Source organism: Cebus imitator, unplaced genomic scaffold (assembly GCF_001604975.1).
Source record: "Cebus imitator isolate Cc_AM_T3 unplaced genomic scaffold, Cebus_imitator-1.0 Scaffold13, whole genome shotgun sequence".
In the NCBI taxonomy this organism is placed as follows: Eukaryota; Metazoa; Chordata; class Mammalia; order Primates; family Cebidae; genus Cebus; species Cebus imitator.
Window position 1 is genome coordinate 3,892,024 of NW_016107328.1, and position 21,076 is coordinate 3,913,099.

Here is a 21,076-nt window from a genome sequence, read left to right on the forward strand (position 1 = left end):
CAGCCCCTCGTTCCAGAAGGTTTCACTCTGCTAGCTCTGCAGTCCTAGGTGCTTCCTAACACCGCTGAGTCGGTGGCATACCACAGAATGCTATAATACACAAATATCACAGTCCCTAGTATACGGCCAGGACTCGTCTCCATTTGCCATCTTTATATCTTACCTTGTGAGTATCACATTTTCCAGAAAGCCAGCTGTCACTGTATTTCCTCTGCCATTTAATGGGGGTGACTGTCTAGGCTAGACGTGGCAAGTAAGGTAGGAGAAGAGGTACTCCTGCCATCTCATAAAGATAGCATCCAGCAATGGGGGAGTGATAAAAATGGTACACCTGCATAGAGCACTTAACCAGGAATGGAGCCTGCAGGACTGGAAGTTGCTCTGGATGAGTCAGCAAGTGAGTGGTGAGTGAATGGGAAGGTCTAGGATGACTATACATTATTGTGGCTTTATAAACATTGTACCCTTAGGCTACACTAAATTTGTTTTTTAAAAGATTTCTTTCTTCGACAATAAATTAGCTTACTGTAACATTTTTGCTTCATAAGCTTTGTAGTTTATTTCTACATTTTGACTCTAATAATAACACTTAGCTTAAAACACAAACACATTATATAGCTATACAAAAATATTTTCATTCTTTATACCCATATTTTATATGCTTTTTTCTATTTCTAAAAGTTTTTGGCAAGATGCAATGGCTCATGCCTGTAATCCCAGTACTTTGGAAGGTTGAAGCAGGAGCCCAGGAGCTTGAGACCAGCCTGGACAATATAGTGAAACTCAATTGCCACAAAAAATTTAAAAATTAGCCAGAAGCTGTGACTCATGTCTGTAGTCCCAGCTACTCAGAAGGCTGAGGCAGAAGAATGGCTTGAGCCTGGGAGGTAGAGGCTACATTGAGTCTAAAAGATCTAGAGGCTACATCAAGGCTGCACTGATTGCACCACTGCACTCCAGCCTGGGTGACAGAGCAAGACCCTGTCTTGAAAAATAAAAATTGTTTAATATTTTATTTGTTTTTCTTTTTAAAAATTTTGTTAAAGAGTTAAACGCACTCATTAGCGTAGGCCCACACAGGGTGAGGATCATCAGTATCACTGTCTTCTGCCTCCCCATCTTGTCCCACGGGAAGATCTTCAGGGACAACGTTTTTAAAAACATATATATAAGTAGAGGGAGCACACTAAAATGATAAGAAGTATAGCACAATTAAACGTATAAACCAGTAACGTCATTTATCATTACTCTCAAGTATTATGTACTGCACATAATTGTGTATGCTACACTTTTACATGACTGGCAGTGCAGTAGGTTTGTTTATACCAGCATCATCACAAACATGCAAGTAATTCATTGTTCTACCACATTAAAATAGTTATACTGTCACTGGGCAGTAGGAATTTTTCACATCCTTTATACTATTATGGGACCACCATTATATACGTGGTCCATTGTCACCATTGTATATGTGGTCCATGGTCAATGGAAATGTCATTATGTGACACATGACTGTATATGCAAATCAGACCAAGTCACTCTTCCCATTTTATTCAGAGTTAAAGCCAGAGTCCCCTGACAACTTGTTCCTCCAGCCCCATTATCTCCCTGACATCATCTACCACTTCCTTCCTAGTCGTTCCCGCCACATTGGCTTCCTTGCTGTTTCACAGACAGGACAAGCGTCTTTCTACTTCAGGACTCTTGTGCTTGCTGTTCATTCTGCTGGAACGTCCTTCCCCCAGATGTCCTCATCACTTGTTCTCTGATTTCTTTCAGGCTGCTGCTCAAGTGTCATTACATCACTGAGGCCCTTCCTGATATCCATATTTACAAAACACCTCCTCCCAATCTCAGCATTCTGTATCTCTGTTCCTTCTGTATTCAAAATCTCCTGTTCCTGCTGTACAGTCTAAATATTTAATTGTTTATTTCTTTTTCTTTTTCCCCCAACAAGAATTTAAGCTTCATGAGAACAGGGAGTGTTGTTTGTTCTTGTCAATGGCACCTAGAACAGAGCCTGGCAAAGAGTAGGTCTTCAGTAATTTTTTGTTGAATGAGTGAATACCTTGAATGCACCTTTAAAATGTATTTTAATATATAGAATATGCATCTCCCCTAAACTACTCTCCCTCCCAACTATTTCCTGATTATTTTTCTGTATGTATTATTCCAGGTTAACTTTAAAATGAGTTTCTCAAATTCCATCTCTGAAAGGCCATTGAAATGTTTATTGCCATGAATTTAAAGGCAGTGGGAAGAAGTGATTAAGGGAATGAGCTCTGGAGCCAGAGGACCTGAATTAAATTCTGATATTTCACTCGGCAACTGTGTGACCTTGGCAAATTATTCATCTCTCTGTGCCTCAGATTCCTTATTCGTAAAATGATATCAGTAGTAATTCAGGCCTTCAAAGGTTGTTTTGAGGATTATGCAAATGAATATAAGTACCTAGGACAGTGCTTGGGACATAATACATACTACATCAATGTTTACTGTTAATTAATATTATTCATTGCTAGTAATGCATATTATTAAATAATATCAATTGCTACTGCTAACATTTTATAATTAATGAGATTGTATTGAATTCATAGACTGTAATAGAAACGAACTGATATATTTACATGATCAAAATTGGATATTCAATAATGTGTTTCTCCATTATCTTATTTTATGTCCATTAGAAGGTTTTCTTTTTTGGTAGTTTCCTCTGTATAGTTGCTACACATGTCCTAAGTTTATTTATTGATATTATATGTATGATTTTAGTTTCTATTTTGGGTGGAGTTATTCCCCATTACATTTATAAGAGTTTATTATTGGCCTTCAATTTTTTTAAAAAATGTGTAATCAGACTATGTTCTATGTACATAGTATTTTCATTATCATCCTGAGGATATCTAACATGTGATTTTACCACAGTCCAACCTAAGATGTAACTGGAATTTTGCATGCACTGAGAGGCTTGTTCACTTGCATCAAGCCATTAAATTAAACTGCCATCTCAATTCTCAAATGACAAGTTACAGGAACACTCTGAGAATATGCTTCATGATTTCCTTTGGGTGTTCCTTCAGAATAATTAACTGAGATTAAGAAAGTTGCCATGTGAACTGAACAACAAAATATATTTATCACTTCAGTTGGTGAATATCTTGCTTAATTCTGTTTATACTGAGCACAAGAGGTGAAGGTCACATATCAAGGTCAGTAATACAGACCATACTTCTTAAGAACGCAATCTCAAACCAGCCTCCTCCTTCTTAGTTGTACAGAGTTCACAGCACTCTTTCTCTGCTCAAATATACTTGGGATATATGCAACATAAATGCACTTTTATTCTCTGATTGTCAGGTGGGTCTGTAGTGTTACTTGGGCATCTTGCTAGATTTTCCTGTTTCATCTATACTTCTGCTCTTTTATTTCTCATTTTCAGCTCACTCATAAAAACTGAAGCTCATTCCTGAAACTTCCAACTGAAAAAAGTGGAAGCCTCAAAAGATAATTTACACAAACTTTAACACGATGGCTACCAATTTACCTGCATTTATATTCCCTTGCTCAACCTGGCCTTCCTTCCTTCCTAATTCTATGAATGAACTGTCTGTGGTGTATGCAATCCCTCTAGATATGTATTGGATCCTATTTCCACTTGTCTTTAAAAGACTTCCCCCATCCCACCTCCCTTTGACAGTTCTCTGCTCTCCATACTTTTTCTTTGAATTTCACCTCTCTGGATCTTACATTAAAAAACATTGTGAAAGGTCTCCCCTCTTAAAAATCAAAGACAGAGAAAAATAAAAACATTCCCCTCTATTTACTGCCCTGGTCCACTTTATTGGAAATATTTTAAAAAAGCATCTCTATTTGCTGTTTCAAATATTTTCTCAATCTCTCAAACCAACTCCAATTAGTCATTATCTCCTCCCCCACCAGCTCCACTAAAACATCTCTCTTTGATGTCTCCAAAAGCCTCCAGATTACCAAATCTAGTGATCATCCCTTGTCCTCCTTTTATTTAACTTTTCAGTATGCTTTTTACCCCTTATGCACTTCCTCCATTTTTAGACCTTTGTTCATTTGGGTTTTGGTACACTCTGCCACCAGATACCCCTGTCTGCTGGGGCCCTTTGCCACCAGATGCTTCATTGCTGGTTCTTTCTGATACCAAGGCTTCTGCAAGTTGGTGTGTATAATAATTCAATTATGAGTGTGTGTGTGTGTTTGTGTGTGTGTGTATCAAATTAAGTATTCAGTACCTAGAGTTAAACTAGATGCACATGGGGACATGACCAGGATTCAGTGGAAACCCAGTCAGTGCCTTGGAATTTGATTATGGCAGACTGTTGCTCTTCTTCCTTGTGGATAACCTTGAGGGTCTCACAGTTGCTGTAGGCATTAAATTATTAGACACAGACTGTAAAAGGCTGTTTTAATTTGGTGTCTTTCAGAAGCAGAAACTTTCATAGGGATTGGAGTAGAGTAGTTTATTTGGGAAGTATGGGAATGCTGGAAGGGAAGGCAGCCAATAGAGAGTTCTCGGTTGAACCAGCTCCCCCAGTGGAAAAACTCAAGGAGACAGTGCTAAACACATACCTCAGCACAATCCTAAGTAAGGGGCAACAGAACTGGGACATTTGTACACCAGCTCCTGAGGAACCTTGGTTGATGGCTGCTTCCTGTTATGGGGTGGTAGTGACATTGATGTTGATGCTGATTATGTTTGGAGGCAATAGTCAAGCATGAAATGTTCTATAAGGAACCAGAAAATACAAAAGTGGTTTAACATACTTGAAAATGAGCTAAATAAAAAATTTTTAGAACTAAAATATGATAAATTACATTTAAAATTTGATGAGTAGATTTAGCAGCGGATTAGACACAGCTGAAGAGAGTACTGCTACACTGGAAAGTAAAAAGATATGATTCAGAATGAAGCATAGAGAAAGAAAATACTAACACAGACACTAAGAACATGTGGAATAGAGTAAGAAGGTCTAACATATGTTTAATTTAGTGAGTCTTTATATGGAGAATACTGGGAGAATTAGCAGAGATGATATTTAAGGAGATAATGACTAACTACAGGATTTATACTTAGGATTTTTACATGTATACCCCCTGCAAAAACTGAAAATGTTGTGCATACCTCCAGTCTGGGAGCTACTATGCTATAATTTTTATGAATAGAAAAATAAAATTCGCTTGGCCCCTGACCTGAAAGACTTTACCACCTATAGAGATATGTCTACAATTATGACTATTTGGCAAAAATTGTATGTGCTCTGTGATAAACAGTTTAAACAACTTACTTCCTGCAATAACCCTGTAACCTAGGGATTTTTATTATCTAGATTATTTAATGAGGATTGCTGAGGTTATATAACTTTCCCAGGGTCATAATTTATTAAATGGATGTGTCATGTCATAGAAAACACTAGATTGGGGTCATTAGATCAGTCAAAATCCTCTAATAAATGTGATATTTAGACACACCGTTTAGCTTCTAGCTTTTGTCCTTATACCAGTTAATAAGACAAAAACAAAGCTACTATTTATTGAACATTTACTGTGTTGAATACTTTGAACATCCTATGGAGTAGGGGTGATTATCCTCATTTGCAGAAGAAGAAATGAAATTCTGATGCTGCCTTAAATCATAGCATATGTTTCCAAATGAACACAAACAATACCTCATAATTTTCATCTACTGCCAGATTACTTTTGGATGATTAGCAGCTTAATATAGTACAGAGCTTCACCTTTAAAATTTTGTTTCCAATATTTCTTCTCTAAAATAATTGGTTTAGGATATTTCATGAGTATCAGTATCTTGGCAGACTTTATTCTTCTGTGAAATTCTTCTCCCACCCCACTAAGAAAATTGTTGAGGATCAAAATTATATACAGTGAATCCTTTCTTCCATGATTATTCATACCACTTTAATTGGAAGATACCCGCATAGTTATCCAGCTTGTTGTCAACTGGGAGACAAAGAAATACACATTATTTTGCAGTTAATTGTTTTCTTCAAGGTTATAGAGAAGCCTCTTCAAAACCATGGGCATTCTCTCTAAAACCTTGCCTGGTCTCTTCCTGGACCAGGAGGTTGTCTTTTCTCTTTTCTGTGTTTCCTGGAAGTGAAATAAGCAAAGGTCACTTAAATAATGAGATTTATTGCTGTCAACTACATACATGCTTGTCAGAATAAACATATAGTAGATACCAAAAGAAGGCCAGGTCCTAGCTGCTCAGAAGGTAAGTGAGATCTCACCAGGAGCTTCCTGCATAGCTGACCTTGATCCAAGAATGGAATCATCTTGTGGGGAACTGGAAACTCATAGGACTCCCATTGCTAAGTGAGGCTCCTAGGTATGAGGGAGAAGGGCTCCTTGGGGCTGTACACAGGGCAGGGGGTACTCTCAAGAATGGCAATGCTGGTGGGATCTGGGAAAAAGCCACATCTTGAAACAGATCCATCAACTTCATCTTATCTTGTATTCTTTATCCCTATGAATCTGTATACAGTTTTCATTTTAAAAATAAAATAATAGGGAACCCAAGGCTAGCTCTCCACTGGTCAAGTGATGTTTCTGTCCCTGACTGCAAAGATTCCAAACACTGTCTTTCTGTGACTTTGTTTCATAGCTTCTACAAAACTGCAGAGTTGCCGTTTAAAATGGGTTCTGTCCTTTTTTTTTAAAGGGGTGGCTGATAGGTCATTCTTCTAATTGCCAGCAAATGAGGAGGAGAACATAAGATCAGACATCAATTCAAGGCAAGTGGGAGAAGCCATTGACTGTGGCAATTCCCTGCACAGCTGTCCCTAGTCAGACAGATCTCACCACAGTCCCTTTGAGGCCAGGAACCAGGCTGCTTGTTCCTTACAGCGGGCAAAAGGAGAGGAAGCATCGCTCTTTGTTTCATTCCAGGGTTCCTGATATTTAAGCTTTCTCATAGGCAGTGAGGCTAGAGAAGCCTAGTCAGGTCAGCCCGGATATTTGCTCACTCTATCACCTAATGTGAACATCACCACTGTGAGAGGGAGAAGCCTCAGGTCCTGGGTACTTAGCCTGCAGCTCAGACAGAAGGGTTGACTTCAGGATGTCATTTTTTTACTAAGACACAAAACCCTCTCCAGCATGTTTAGAGACTGTCTCTACCAAAATTGTAAAAGAAAATTTTCTTTTATTTTTATACATTATTCTCAGTCTTAATGTTTGTTCTAACTTAATAAAATATTTTCAGTTTTAGGCTGCAGTGTGTGGATAATCTTCTATGGGGAACTGTCAGAAGAATGACCTTCCAAGTAGAAAATAATTTTGAAGGAATCAGTTGATGGTTAGATTTGCTCTCTGGTTACTCAAAGCCATACAACTGCCTTGTGTAACTGTCAGTGTTGATTTTACATATACATATCAGTAACTATATCTTTTAAAATTTTCCTTATAGTATATATATTAGCAAATTATGTGCTTGAGAACCAATTACATTTTGTATGCACCTGCCAATTGATGGGCCACATAAATTCATGGTCAGCATGGACTTCCTATCCTGCCATCTTGCTGACATCCAGCCTCGATAATTAAAAATAGCCAAATGAACCCATGATTTCCTTCTGTAGACCTGCTCCTCCCGTAGTCCTCCTGGTCTCAGAAAATGGCACCATCAACTGATACACAGTTGAAGTCAATGATTCGGAGGCTTCCTTAACTACATCTTGCTAGTGCACTACCAAAATATATCCTGAATTCACTTACTTAGCACCACCTCCCATCATCACCTCCCGTTAAGCCAGTGTCCTCCCTCAACCAACTACCTTGGACTGCCTTCTCACAGTTTGCTCTGCTCTGCTCTGCTCTTTCCACTCTTTGATACTTTCTCCGTAGAGAAGCCAGAATGCCCTTGTATTTACTTTTTTGTTTATAGTTGTGTTTTAAAATATTTTTTCTTTTTATTATGAAATTATTACTTTAGAACTACAACATACACACAAAAAAGAAAGAAACTCATGGTCCTGCTATCTAGAAAACCATTTCGTTTTGGTTCTTTTCAGTCTTTTGTTTGTTCTCAGGTATAATTATCTCAAAGTGGAGATTTTTTTTTAAAGAAGTAAATTTTGCAAACAAAAATATACATCTTGCAAATAATAGTTTTATTCCCTTGTTGAAACCTACCAATGGCTTTCTGTGGCACTTGGAATATATTCAGATTTCTTGTTCTGGCCCAGAAGACTGTGTACAGGGTAGTTTCTGCATATGTTTCTGGTACCTTCTTCCACTTTTCTCCTCTCATATTCTGGGCACAGCTTTTTTTTTTTTTTTTTTCCCTCTGTCTCTCTTTCTGGAACACAGAAGATTCCGATAAGGTTCTGAAACACATGAGGTTTCAGTAAGGTTCTGGAACCTTATTCCCACTGGCAGGACTTTTGTGTTTTCTGTGCTTTTTCTGCTAAGAACATTTCTGCCCCTTTCTCTGTTTACATCTGTATTAGTCCATTTCACACTGCTATAAATAAATACCCAATACTGGATGACTTATAAAGGAAAGAGGTTTAATTGACTCACAGTTCCACATAGCTGGGGAGGCCTCTGGATCATGGTGGAAGGTGAAGGTGAAGAAAACTTGGACCGTGGTGGAAGGAGAAAGAGTGTATGAGAGAGCCAGAAAGACTACCCTTCATAAAACCATCAGATATCATGAGAATTCACTCACTGTCACAAGAACATCATGGGGGAAACTGCCCCATTGTTGGTATCAATTTCCTGTGTTAGTCTATTCTCACACTGCTATAAAGAACTTCCCAAGACTGGGTAGTTTATAAGGAAAAGAAGCTTAATTGACTCACAGTTCTGCATGGCTGAGGAGGCCTCAGGAAACTCACAACCATGGTGGAAGGGGAAGCAGGCGCATCTTACATGGTAGCAGGTGAGAGAGCGTGTAAAGGAAGTAAAGAGGGAAGAATCCCTTATAAAACCATCAGTTCTCATGAAAACTCTCTATCAACAGAACAGCATGGGGGAAACTGCCCCCATGATCGAATCACCTCCCTCCCTCCACATGTGGGCATTACAGGTCCCTCCCTTGACATATGGGGATTACAATTCCAGATAATATTTGGGTGGGGACACAGAGCCAAACCATATTCAAGATCTGTCTCCTTTGTATTATGCAGGTTTTGGCTCAGATGTTACATTTTTACATGGACTTTCAATACCAGAGCTGACATAGCCAATCACAATCTCTTAGGCATCTTTCTCAGCCATATTATTTGGTGTATTTGATCACAGTATTTATTATTGTATTAAATGGCCTTATTAAATTTTGTGTGATTTGTCTTTACCTATCTAAGTTTGGGGTTTATAAGAGTAGAGACCTTGATTCAGCCAATTACTGGAATAGTACTTGCCTTTTAGTAAATAAATATTACAACAAATAAATATTAGTTGAAGAATGAAACCCTTCAAACTTCTTATTCATTCCTTATCATGCCTTATCTGATTTTTGAATATTTTCTGCCAATGTCAGGTCAGCTAGTCATTTGCTTATTATTTTATTATTGTATAATCAGAAATTTTGGCTTTGGTTAATTCTCATATGTTATTGTATTTCTATTCTGGTGATTACTTCCTTTTTCCTATTCATGAAATCTTTAGCTTTATAGATATTCTCCCACATTGTCTTTTAAAAACTTTATCATTTTACCTTTTGCCTTTAAGCCTGGGATTCATTTCAGATGGATTGTTATGTATGGTATGTAGTAGTTGTTAAGGGTCATTTTTTTTCTCTTATGGATTTGCAGCTCTAGCCCAAAATATTTTACTTTCCCCATTGAGTTGCTTCGGCACCTTTTGTCAAAAATCTACAGTCTCATAAGGGTCTATTTTTAGGCCTTGTGTTTTTTTCCATTGATCTCTGTATCCTTTTGTCAGTACTAACCTATGCTAATCATTTTAGCTTTATAATTTACCTTCAAGGCTGCAATTCTTATGACTTTATTTCTTTTTGATTATCATTTTGTCTATTATTTGTATTTTTATATAAATTTAGAAATCAGCTTATCAACTTTCATACAAAAACCTTGTTGGAATGCTAATTAGTATGTTAGTGAATCTGTAGGTCAATGTGGGAAGATTTGATATCTTAATATTATTAAGTTTGTCAATGTACAGTCGTGAGGTTTCTCTCCATGGGTGTTCTAAAATTTGTCTCTCAACAGCAATTTGTCATTTTCAATGTAAAGTCATTGGTCATTACGTGTGTGTGTCTGTGTGTGTGTGTGTGTGTGTGTGTGTGTGTGTCTTCTTTGAAGTTTATTTTTACCTGTCAAAAACTTCTATCATATTCAACAATTTTTTTTTTTTTACTAAGCTCAATAGAAAATTTGTAACACTTATTTTATTTGATTTCTCCATTGTGTGAGACACTGTTGGATTCTTGTCTTCCTTTTAATCATATTCTTTTCATAGTTTTATATAATCATATACTCCTATTCATTATTTACTTCTCTGTCCATTCTTTTGCAGCCTCTTATGTAAGTACATCTTCCTTTGCTCATTCCTTGAATGTTCAACTTCCTTTGTGTTTCTTATACAACTCTCCTCACTCTTACCCTCTCCTGATTGATCTTATCCATTGAATTGGCTTCAATTACTTCCTAAATATGATGGACTTTTAAATATGTATTTCCAGGATTTTCAGTTAAAAGCTGAACTCTATTTCCCTTCCAAACTTACTGCACCTCCCAAATCCCTTTTCTTAATGAATGTTACCATCCTCTGCTCACTTGAAATCATCTTTGTCACCTCCCTCTATCTTCACTCTTCACATTCAAGGCTGCTAGATTTTGCCTCCTTCATACCTCAAATTCATTCTTTCTCTTTATTGCCACTGTCTGTGTTGGGAGAGATAACAGTCATCTCTTACCTTGTTACTACAATGCTATTGTAAATAGACTTCCTTGGCCGGACAGTGGCTCACACCTGTAATCCCAGCACTTTGGGAGGCCAAGGTGGGCAGATCACCTGAGATTGGGAGTTCAAGACCAACCTGACCAATATGGAGAAACCCTGTCTTTACTAAAAATATAAAAATTAACTGGGCATGTTGGCACATGCCTGTAATCCCATCTACTCTGGAGGCTGAGGCAGGAGAATTGCTTGAACCCAGGAGGTGGAGGTTGCAGTGAGCCAAGATCACACCATTGCACTATAGCCTAGGTAACAAGAGCAAAACTTCATCTTAAAAAATACATGCATACATACATACATACTTTGCTTTCCAGAAACCTTCCAAAAATGCAGACTTTATGGTGCCAGTTGCTTCTTTTATAAAGCCTAGTAGGGTCCCTCTCATTTTTAGAATAAAGTCCTAACTCCTGAGACAGCCTACAGTTCCTGCATGCTGTGGACCCTGCTTACTCCCACAACCTCAGCAGCTACTGTCTCCCTTTCTAAAGGCTATGCACGAGGAATACAGAACAACTTCCAGTTCCAGGAACTTCTCTCTCACCTTTGTGCAAGTTTTCTCTCTCTGTGAGAGGCGCTTTTCCTCCTTTCAACTGGATACTCGCTTTCTAGCTCAGATAACGCTCCCTTGGGAAACTTCCCTGAGCCCCCAAAGCTGGGAGGCATCTGTCCACCGTGCTCCTACAGCACCCTGTGTTTACTCTCTGTCCTAGTATTGATCACACTGCCCTAAAACTGTGTGCTTACTTGTTTTCTCTTCTACTAAACCATAAGCTCACTGAAATAAGAACTATGTCTAGTTCAGTGGCACGTTGTAAGTACTCAAAAAAAAAAATATTGATTGAAATTAAGTGAATAAATGTATATTTTATAATAAATTTCGGTGATATTCACTACTTAGAAAACATTGGTTCATGAAATACACCAGATACCAAAATAAATTTCACATGGATTAAAGAATTGAGTATTATTTTAAAAGCATTAAGAAAATAAATAAAGATAAATATCTACTTCCATTCTTTAAAGAAGAAGATTTTCTAAACATAAAATAATGGCAAAAATCACCAAGGCAAAGCAATAGTTTTAACTATTTACTATTTACAATAATTAAATAATTAATTATTTACAATGTAAGAGCTGTATGTCAAAAGCTACCATTCAGCAAATACTTTTTATTCACTTACATTTCATCTGTTTATCCTAAACAAGTTTTAGGATACAATTTTTTTTTTTTAATGCTGATATGTCCCATTGCTAGAAAACAAAAGACCAAAGAAGGATAATATGTATAAATTCATAAAAGTATTTCAGAAAACAATTAAAGCTCTAATAGGAAGGCAGGAAATGACAGTTACAAAAGAAACACAAGAGATATGAGAAATTTCTGTTATATATTGAAATATATTTTTTCATCTTATCGAACATTTAAAAAATTTTACTGCTTATTTATTTTTAAATATATATTTACAGGACAGAATTCAAAAGTATTAAATAACTTACTATACAAAGCAAGTCTTTCTTTCCTCTCTCTCTCAACCATCTAGTTCTTTCTAGAAGCAACCATTCCTGCCAAATTCCTATAAAAAAAAGTTTTTAAGTTCAATGCTAATGAAGGTGCAATGAAAGAGTACTTTCATAAACTGCTAGAGAAATGATTTAATCTTTTTGGGAACAAAATTGTTGACACATATCATGCTTTAAAATGTACATTGTGACTTAATAATTCTAAATTTGGATTCCCTTCTAACAAAATACTTAGGTAGATTATACAATTTATGTACATGTGTAGACAGCATGATATAAGAAATTGGAAACATTCTATTTAAAACCAGTCCACTAAATGATAGTGCGCACATAAAAGGTAGTATTTTACTTATTATTGCTCATCTGTTGATCAAGGTATTTAATTTTGAATGGCATTGTAAAATATTTCATCAATGCAGTGACCATGTTTTTCTGGTTCATCCATAGCATCCCAGCTCCTAAAACAATTTCTAGGGCACTATAGGCATCTTGTAAGTGTAGGTTGTATAAATTGCATTCAGAAAAGCCTGGAAGCTACAGTATCAGCCAGGACTATTTACAAAACTCACCTAATCTAAGAATTACCTGGAGACAGCTTGTTAAAAACTAGATTCCCAGGCCACTATCTGCAGATTCTAACTAGAAGATGTGGGACCCTTGTTTTAATGAGCACTCCAAGGTTTGAAAAACATAACATAAATAAGAAAGGGTCTAATGAAAAATCAGGAAATACCTGAGTATTTAAATGTATACAATACAGGATTTACAAAGTAATGTATTGTTTAGGAGTAATTTTGGAAACATATTACACAGGTAATGGGAGATTTGAGAAGCCGAAGAAAGGGAAAAATGTGTACCATCAGAAAGTTACCACCACTCCTGGGACAGAGGGAGAAGTTGGTGTTGGCAGAAAGCAAACACCAAGGTTACCTGGAAAGGTCACCCGGAAGAACCGAGAACTGCAGAGCCCTCTTGGGCAGGGCCTGAAGCCCTGGAGTAGACTCTACCACTCAGGTGAAGTTGCTGAAGCAGGCAGGGGTTGTGAAAGCATGTAGAGTTCTCAGCCCTCCAGCTTCCCTGCATTGTCTCCCATTGGCCAGGCCCAGGTGAGAGCCAGCTGACATGGAGGGCTGGTTAGTGAAGCTACCAGGGTTCTGTCTCCCTGTGATTTATAGAGCAGAGCAAAGACAGGGCAAGCGATGGATATGAGGACAAACAGACCCGGTATCTGTACTGTACGTTAAGACACCACACCCACATGAAAATACTGGAAAAGTCTGTACTGAAGAGTGTAACAATCATTTTTTAATGTTCAATTCATTTTAAGAAACTGTCCCCTTAACTTTCATGACCTTCCACTTTGGGGCAATTGTGGATAATGGATTTATTTCATGCAAGTGACCCCATTTAAGAGGATATGTAAGTGCTAAGTGATCTTGAATACAGAATCCAAGACCTACCTCCTGTGAGACAATGGTCTACTAGAGAAATACGTACATGTCGGTGGTCTGTAGGCAAACTAAAGCCCAACAGAACAGCACAATTAGCCAGCGATTCAAATGTGTGGATTCATAGAATCTCTGTGGCCATTATACACATTTAGACAGTTTCCCAACAAGATTGTGTGTCATGAGTATTTTCAGAGTGAAGTTGGGTGCAGGAACAGAAAGTTTGACTAAAATAGTCTAAAGAGAAAGGAAAGTATTTTTATCTAGCTAGGCAAGAGAGAAAGATACTTTTCAAAAGCTTTCACTCCTCTGGAGTTAGTATTTTTGTTACCATCACACACCTTGTTTAAGGAAAATAAGGACGTGTGTAAAATACTACTCCTGAGCTGAGGTGAGTAACTGTGTGACTTGGGAAGAAAGCACTGCAAAGTTCTCATCACCACTTGTGCAAAGTCCAAGTGCCACGAAATAAATTCGCCCAAATCTCTCCTGTGTTCTTCAGCCTTTTCTCCAGCTACAGTCTGCCTCATATTTCGTGTCATTTTGTGTGGTCATTTTACTTTCCTGTCTCTGCTCATGCTTTGTTGCTCTCTCTGGAATATTCCTCATCCACTACATGACCTACATCTTTTGGAAAATTCCTGCTTATCCTTTAAAATTCATGTAAAACCTCACCACCTCCAATAAGCCCTCTGATGGCCATGAGGCAGATTTAGACAGCCTCCCAACAGGGCAGGTTTGGATCTGTATCCCCACCCAAATCTCATGTTGAAATGTCATTGCCAATGCTGGAGGTGGGGCCTGGTGGGAGATGGTTGGATCATGGGGGTGGTTTCTCATAGTTTAGCACCAGCCCCCTAGTGCTTTGTGGTAGAATTCTCATGAGATCTGGTTGTCTAAAAGTGGGTGGCACCTCCTTTCTCTCTCTCTTGTTCCTACTCCTGCCATATGAGACACACCTGCTTCCCTTTCACCTTCTGCCATGATCGTAAGTTTCGTAAGGCCTTCCCAGAAGCTGATGCTACCATACTTTCTATACAGCCTGCAGAGCCATAAGCCAGTTAAATCTCTTTTCTTTGTAAATTACCCAGTCTTAGGTATTCCTTTATAGCAATGTGAGAACAGATTAAAATACCTTATATGATTTCTGCTGTCTATCCTTTTCAGCACAGCTCCCTCCCTTGGGCTTCCATAGTAGTCTATGCATATATCTAGCAATTGTACTTTTTTCAATGTATTTTAACTGTTTGTATATCTTTCTCTTTCATAAGATGATCAGGAATCATTTTTAATCTGTCTTTCCGTGTCTACCTCTCACCCCTATGCTTGGCATATAACAGATACTCAGTAAATATTTCTTGGAGCAAATTTAATGGAGGTAATAGTTGAAACTTGGAGAAAGTGAAATCTCCAAGAGAAACATAAATTTATTGTGATTTTCATGTATACTGTTATTTAAGAAGCCAGGCTAAACTCACAGGAAAAAGTTAAAGTTGATTTATGTTTTGTTTCTTAACAAGTATTTCTGATTATATTCATTTTATTTGTTCTTCCCTCCTAATTTAGAAGTAGCACATCTTCACCTGAAATGGAGTTTTCGTTTGCTCATTTTAATTTAAATTCACTTAAACTTTAAGTTGAATCACAAAATAATCAGTTTTTATGGGTCAAACATCGATATCGGCAATTTTTTTTGTTCAACCCACAGTATAAGGATTCAGAACTAAGTAGCTTCTTTGCATGAGTTTACTGTATTTTTACATAGCTCACATAGTCTATGTTTCTTGGTATGAGTAACTTTTATAGTTGATATAGATCGTCTCAATTCAGGTGCTGCCTCAGGTGGTCATGAAACTTCAAATGAGGGTACTATTTAAGCAAAAGTTGGAAAGTCATGCATCAGAAAAGCCTCAGAATGGACTTTTGTATTCTGTAGGAAAATGAACTCTATTACTACCTCCATGTTCACTCCCAACTTCCAATTACATGACTCTATGAGAGTTAAAATAATGTAACATAATTAAAATGTTAATTTGTTCCTTTATGCCTGTCCCACAATTGAATTTTCAAGCAGTTGATTACATTTCTCTCTGTGGATTCAGGAAACCGTTAGTCTCACATTATCTAATTTACTAAACATATTTTGGCCCTTACAACTTTTCCATTAGTCATTCCTAAACACATTTAGCACAAATGAATAAGACGATGTTTGATGTTAATGAGCATTGCTTCCTGGAGGAAGTACCGGGACTGCAGGTACAGTGGGAAACCAAATGTTAGGATTCCAAAACCTTGGAATTCTGAACCTCTAGTCCTCAGCTTGGGCAAATTGGATCTTATTAGAAAAGGTAACCTACTATTAATATAAATGTCAGCATTTAAATGAATTTCAGTGTTATGAATGTTTGTGTTAAGATGAATTTCAGTGTTATGAATGTTGGCATTAAGATGAATTTCAGTGTTATTAGGAATTTTGGTGTTAATATTTTACTTACAGCTGATTCCTTAATTCCCTCTAACTTTTAAACTTAAAATAATCTTTGAAACTAAATGAGCTGAAAATACCTTTTAAAAATAAGAAACACATTTAGATTCTGGTGCACAGCAAATTCCCTGTGAATAAAACTTCCAAATTTGTGATTCTATTTGCATTTCCATAAACACAGTCTTTGTACTTATTATGTGACAAATAACGGTGTTAGAAATGTGGTGTTTTAAGACTCTAATTATGCATATGCTCCCATTCTCATTGGTGTATATATTTCAATGTAAAGCTATACAAAACTTGCACTTTGGGTTCAAGAGCTTTCTTTTTTAAGCTGGTATTTTAATGAATTTTAACTAACATTGACCTCATTTAAAGGAATTAAAATATTAAGAAATTTAAAAGGTGCTAAGGTGCCACTTCTCCTTGGGAAGCAGACTCTGAAATGCAGATGAGCATGCAAAATATGTATTAAGAATTGCCATGAGGGTCAACACCTGGAAAGGGAGGGAAGGAGCCAGGAGTGGGAAAAGGAAGATGAGCTGTGATGCAGGCCCAGCAAAGGTCTCAGGCAACATCTCAGTGAGCTCCCTGGCTGACCTGAGTCTTTTTAATTGGCCAAATCAGGTACAGGGGATCCTCTAGACCTCACATTGATCAGAGAGACTAGATTGTAGACCCCTGAGTTCTCACAGTCACATGAGAGTTCCAGGTCCCAGGCATGGTAAGGAAGGAGCAGAGAGTTCCAGAACTGAAGACTATGTGGTCTAGACCACAGATGAATTATGGGTAGTTGATATGGACAAGGTCCTTCACACCTGAAGAAGAATCCCGGTAGCCCATCACATGACCAACATACCTGGGTTTCAGGCTGACTGTGGTTATGTTCCCAGCTCTCTTGCTAAATAAACATAAATTTAAATTCATTGAAATTTAATAAAATCAAAACTTGAGTTTCTAAGTTACACTAACCGCATTTCAAGTGCTTAGTAGCCACATGTAGCTGGTAGCTATTGTGTCAGATAGCACAGAGCATTTCCACCAGAAATATTGAGATATTAGGCAAAATTGAAAAACAGAATTGCAGAACATTTTGCTGGACAACACGAGTATTACACAGCCACATCTCTTGGAGGTCTTGCTGCCTCCCTGGGATACTTCCAGGAAGAGGCCCCTTCCCTCTATTCCTCTCTCCTTCTCTAAATCTAAGGACAGTCTCTTTTTAGTCTCCATAAACCATTAAGAAATATCTTCTTAATTTTATTTTTTAAATTTATACTTGGCATGAATCTGATTTGGTTAACTATAACTGGGATTAATAGCAACTGAAAAGTGTTTTCATTTCCTTAAGGGAAGGCCAGGATATGAGGAAATATTTAGATTCATCCCACTCATTCAGTTAAAGAAAAAGAAGAAAACCAGTTGGACATTCTATTTAAACCGTAGGGACATTCATTCCCTGCCACAGTAACACCCACAAACACAATATTGGTCAGCAAAAATTAATCAAAAGCAATACAATTATGACATTAAATCTATTTTAAAACATGGCAAATACAACATTTTAGACTTAGCCTGCTCCAAAATAAACCATATTTGATAATACAAACCTGCTCCATTGGGCAAACCTTTCCATGAGTCACCTTCTTTAATTATTCACTAAACATTGTTTCGGTAGCTTTAGTTGCCAATTCTTCTGTAGCAATCTTCCATGAGTTTTTGTAATGCAGACTGCATCTCTTTTGAAACATTTCTGGACAAACCCTTCCAGCCTTGGAATTTAATGTCTTCAGTAGCATTCATTATTTTTTTTCTTCTGGAGCTTCAGCAAAATTCTTACCATCACATCGACCACTTGTGATGTTTGTGTTATTATTTTGCTCCACTCTAGTGTTCAGAGCAGCCTTGAAAGGGTGGAGCTGAAGATCTTTCCACATCACCCATAGGCCCTCCCATGAGTCCCATGGGAAGAGGAAGATATGCTTCTTATATTCATGGTCTCCAGTGAAAGGGAACTGCACTACATCACACATACATACACGTGTTGCATTTTTACAACATATAACTGAAAATTATACAACTGCACCATGTAAAAAACTGGTCTTGCACCACTTTGTGATGTTGACACAGGAGAAGGACTGCAATCTAGGAGTGGACATCCGTCAGAGTCCTCACCTCCCCAAGTTTGACACTACAGTCTCTCAGACTAGGATTCATTTCTTCATTGGTTTAGTCATTTATTTATTGAAGTATACACGTGATAAACAGTGGGCTAGGCTTTGGGGGTTTATTGGAGTATATAATGAAGAATCTCAAATAAGAAACAAATTATTCCATGTATTAATATGATGAAATGCCCAACAGTTCAGTCTAGTAAAGCTTGGATAGGAGAGTGTGGCTTATTGTTGGGGCTAAAGTGGGGCTCCCAATGCCCTTCCCAAATATACGCTGTAAGTGAAGATATGTGCCTGAGCCAGTAGATGGGAGGCAGATGATGACAGACCCTCCAAATCCAAGCCTAGTCTTTAATCAGTTGCATGAACCTGGATCACAGCTGTGCAGCATACCAAGTCTTGGGCACAACAGAGAAAAGGCAGATAGCCCTCACCCTTGAAATAAATGATCTTGCCCATCAGAGAGATGTTGCCAGTGAATGAGTCATTCCCCTGCCAAAGAGAAGGACCTGGTGAGGGTAGAGAGGGGAATGGACACCCACTGCAAGTCACTCTACTCCTTGAAAACAAAGAGCAGACCCCGTAATGGTCACTGGACCCAGGCAGCATAAGAAGAGAGTTTTTAAACTTCTCTCTTCCTACCAGCAGTTCCTGCCTCATAGGAATATTGAGGGGAGGGAGATTAAGTAAAATACAGTGTTTGTATTGATAGGTGTGTGTCTAGCAGGTAGTCGGGGTCTGACAAGTAGCAGCAGGTTCTCTTTTCCTTCCCCTCTCTGATATCTTAAGAGTTTCTTGAGAAAAGGTGCTGGATCTAAGTAATTTTTGCAGTATGTTTATTGAATGGAATTGTTTTCTTTATTGAGACTTCAACATGCTTAGCAGTGAGCTTATTTAGTTTAAAAATACAGTAGAATTCTAGGATTTTTTAGACCAAAAAGGGGCCTTTGAGATTATAAACCGATGTCTTCATTTTACAGAGGAAGAAACCAGGGCCCAGTGAGCTGGGAGAATGAGGATTCAAGCTCCCAACTCAGAGTGCTTTCCACTTTTCACTAGAAGCACCTCAAAGGTGGTGTTTCTGTCAGTCTGTATCCCGAACAACCCAAAAAAGTGTCTGGCATGTTGTTGTCTCTTATATAATATTTGTTAAATACATTAATTCACCATATTTCCTGCTCGGCCTTTAGCAGTTGTAGATAGCTTGTGGCTTTGCAAGACTATTATGAAAGATGCAATTCATGATGTAACCTTCTCTACACTGCATATAGGGGCTTCAAGTTTGAGTCTTTCATGGAATATGTAGAGAAAAAATTAAAACACTTTAGTATCTTTTAAAATACATATATGGATATTTTTAAAGGTACATCAAGGAGTAATGCACGACTTGGTGTGTGTTTCATTTTTATTTTAGGTAGGAGAAGTAATCACAGGTGGTCAGCGAGCATTCAGATCTATGAAACCTACCTCAGACAGGAGCAGAGAACAAACAAATGCAAGGTACTACCCTCCCAGTCTGTCCTTAGCTGTATGATATTGTTCTCTTCATTTTCATTTGTTGGTTGGAATGCAGCTTCCAAAATTATACAATTATTTAAAGTTTTGAGATGATTCATACCATGAATGTTAACGTTTGTTTCCCAAACCATGGACGCTTGCTTTGTAGGGCTCCTGATTCCTAAAAATCAGATGTGTGTATATACAGGTCCCAATGTCTCGTCATAATATGCCTCGACTGGTAATGTCAGCACCAATGACGGGCTAACATTTACCGAGTGCTTGCTTCATGTCAGGTGCTATTCTGTGTGCTTTACTCATATTAACACATTGAATTCTCATAATTTTTATGCCCAGTTTACAGTTAGGGAAACTGAGGGAGAGAGAAACGTAGAATATACTGAAGGCCATGTAGCCATGACATGCTGGGACAGCCCTACTGGTAGTGTTGCTGTCACTGCCTCCCTTTTATGATCCGTGTGTCACTCCACAGACTCCTCAACTCCCAGGGGTACAAGGGCCCCTCCTGTCAATCTCCTGACTGTTGGTCATTTTCTGGCCTTTGCTTAAATTCCTTTCCCAAGAGGACCCTCACCCTCTCAAGAGAGTATTCACTTCATTCCTGGTATCCTCTACTGTTAGACAGCCTCTCTCTGTCTCTCTTTGATTCCTAAGTGAAGGCCTAGGCTCTGCTTCCTGGAGACCCTCAGAACCAAGTCAGTCTCCCTTAAGCAGTGACATCCCTTAAAGTAATTTGTGCAAAGCTCTCCCCTTTCTCTGTTCTCTAGAATGAGATCCCAGTTCTTCCAACTGTCCTGCTTCTTATGATTTTCAGACTCTTATCATCCAGATGGTAAAATCTATTTTGAAGTAAAGCAAGCTATCTTTGTGATACAAATGTATATGCTAGATTTACCACCATAAAAATACCTGAACAAGAGCTATATTTATGTGTTGCATAATAAAGCAGTCAGGCA

The 21,076-nt window shown here is 37.9% G+C and overlaps 1 protein-coding gene across 5 annotated transcripts in view; it reads left to right on the forward strand.

The window, feature by feature from the left end:
• The window catches only part of LRRC6 (leucine rich repeat containing 6), an 89,867-nt gene that overhangs the window by 57,724 nt on the left and 11,067 nt on the right, over positions 1 to 21,076 (forward strand). For all 5 annotated transcript variants that reach the window (XM_017500287.2, XM_037728479.1, XM_017500271.2 and 2 more), the window contains one exon: positions 20,017 to 20,102. In XM_017500287.2, the coding sequence (XP_017355776.1) occupies positions 20,017 to 20,102 (86 nt within the window). The remainder of the gene's footprint in view (positions 1 to 20,016; positions 20,103 to 21,076) is intronic.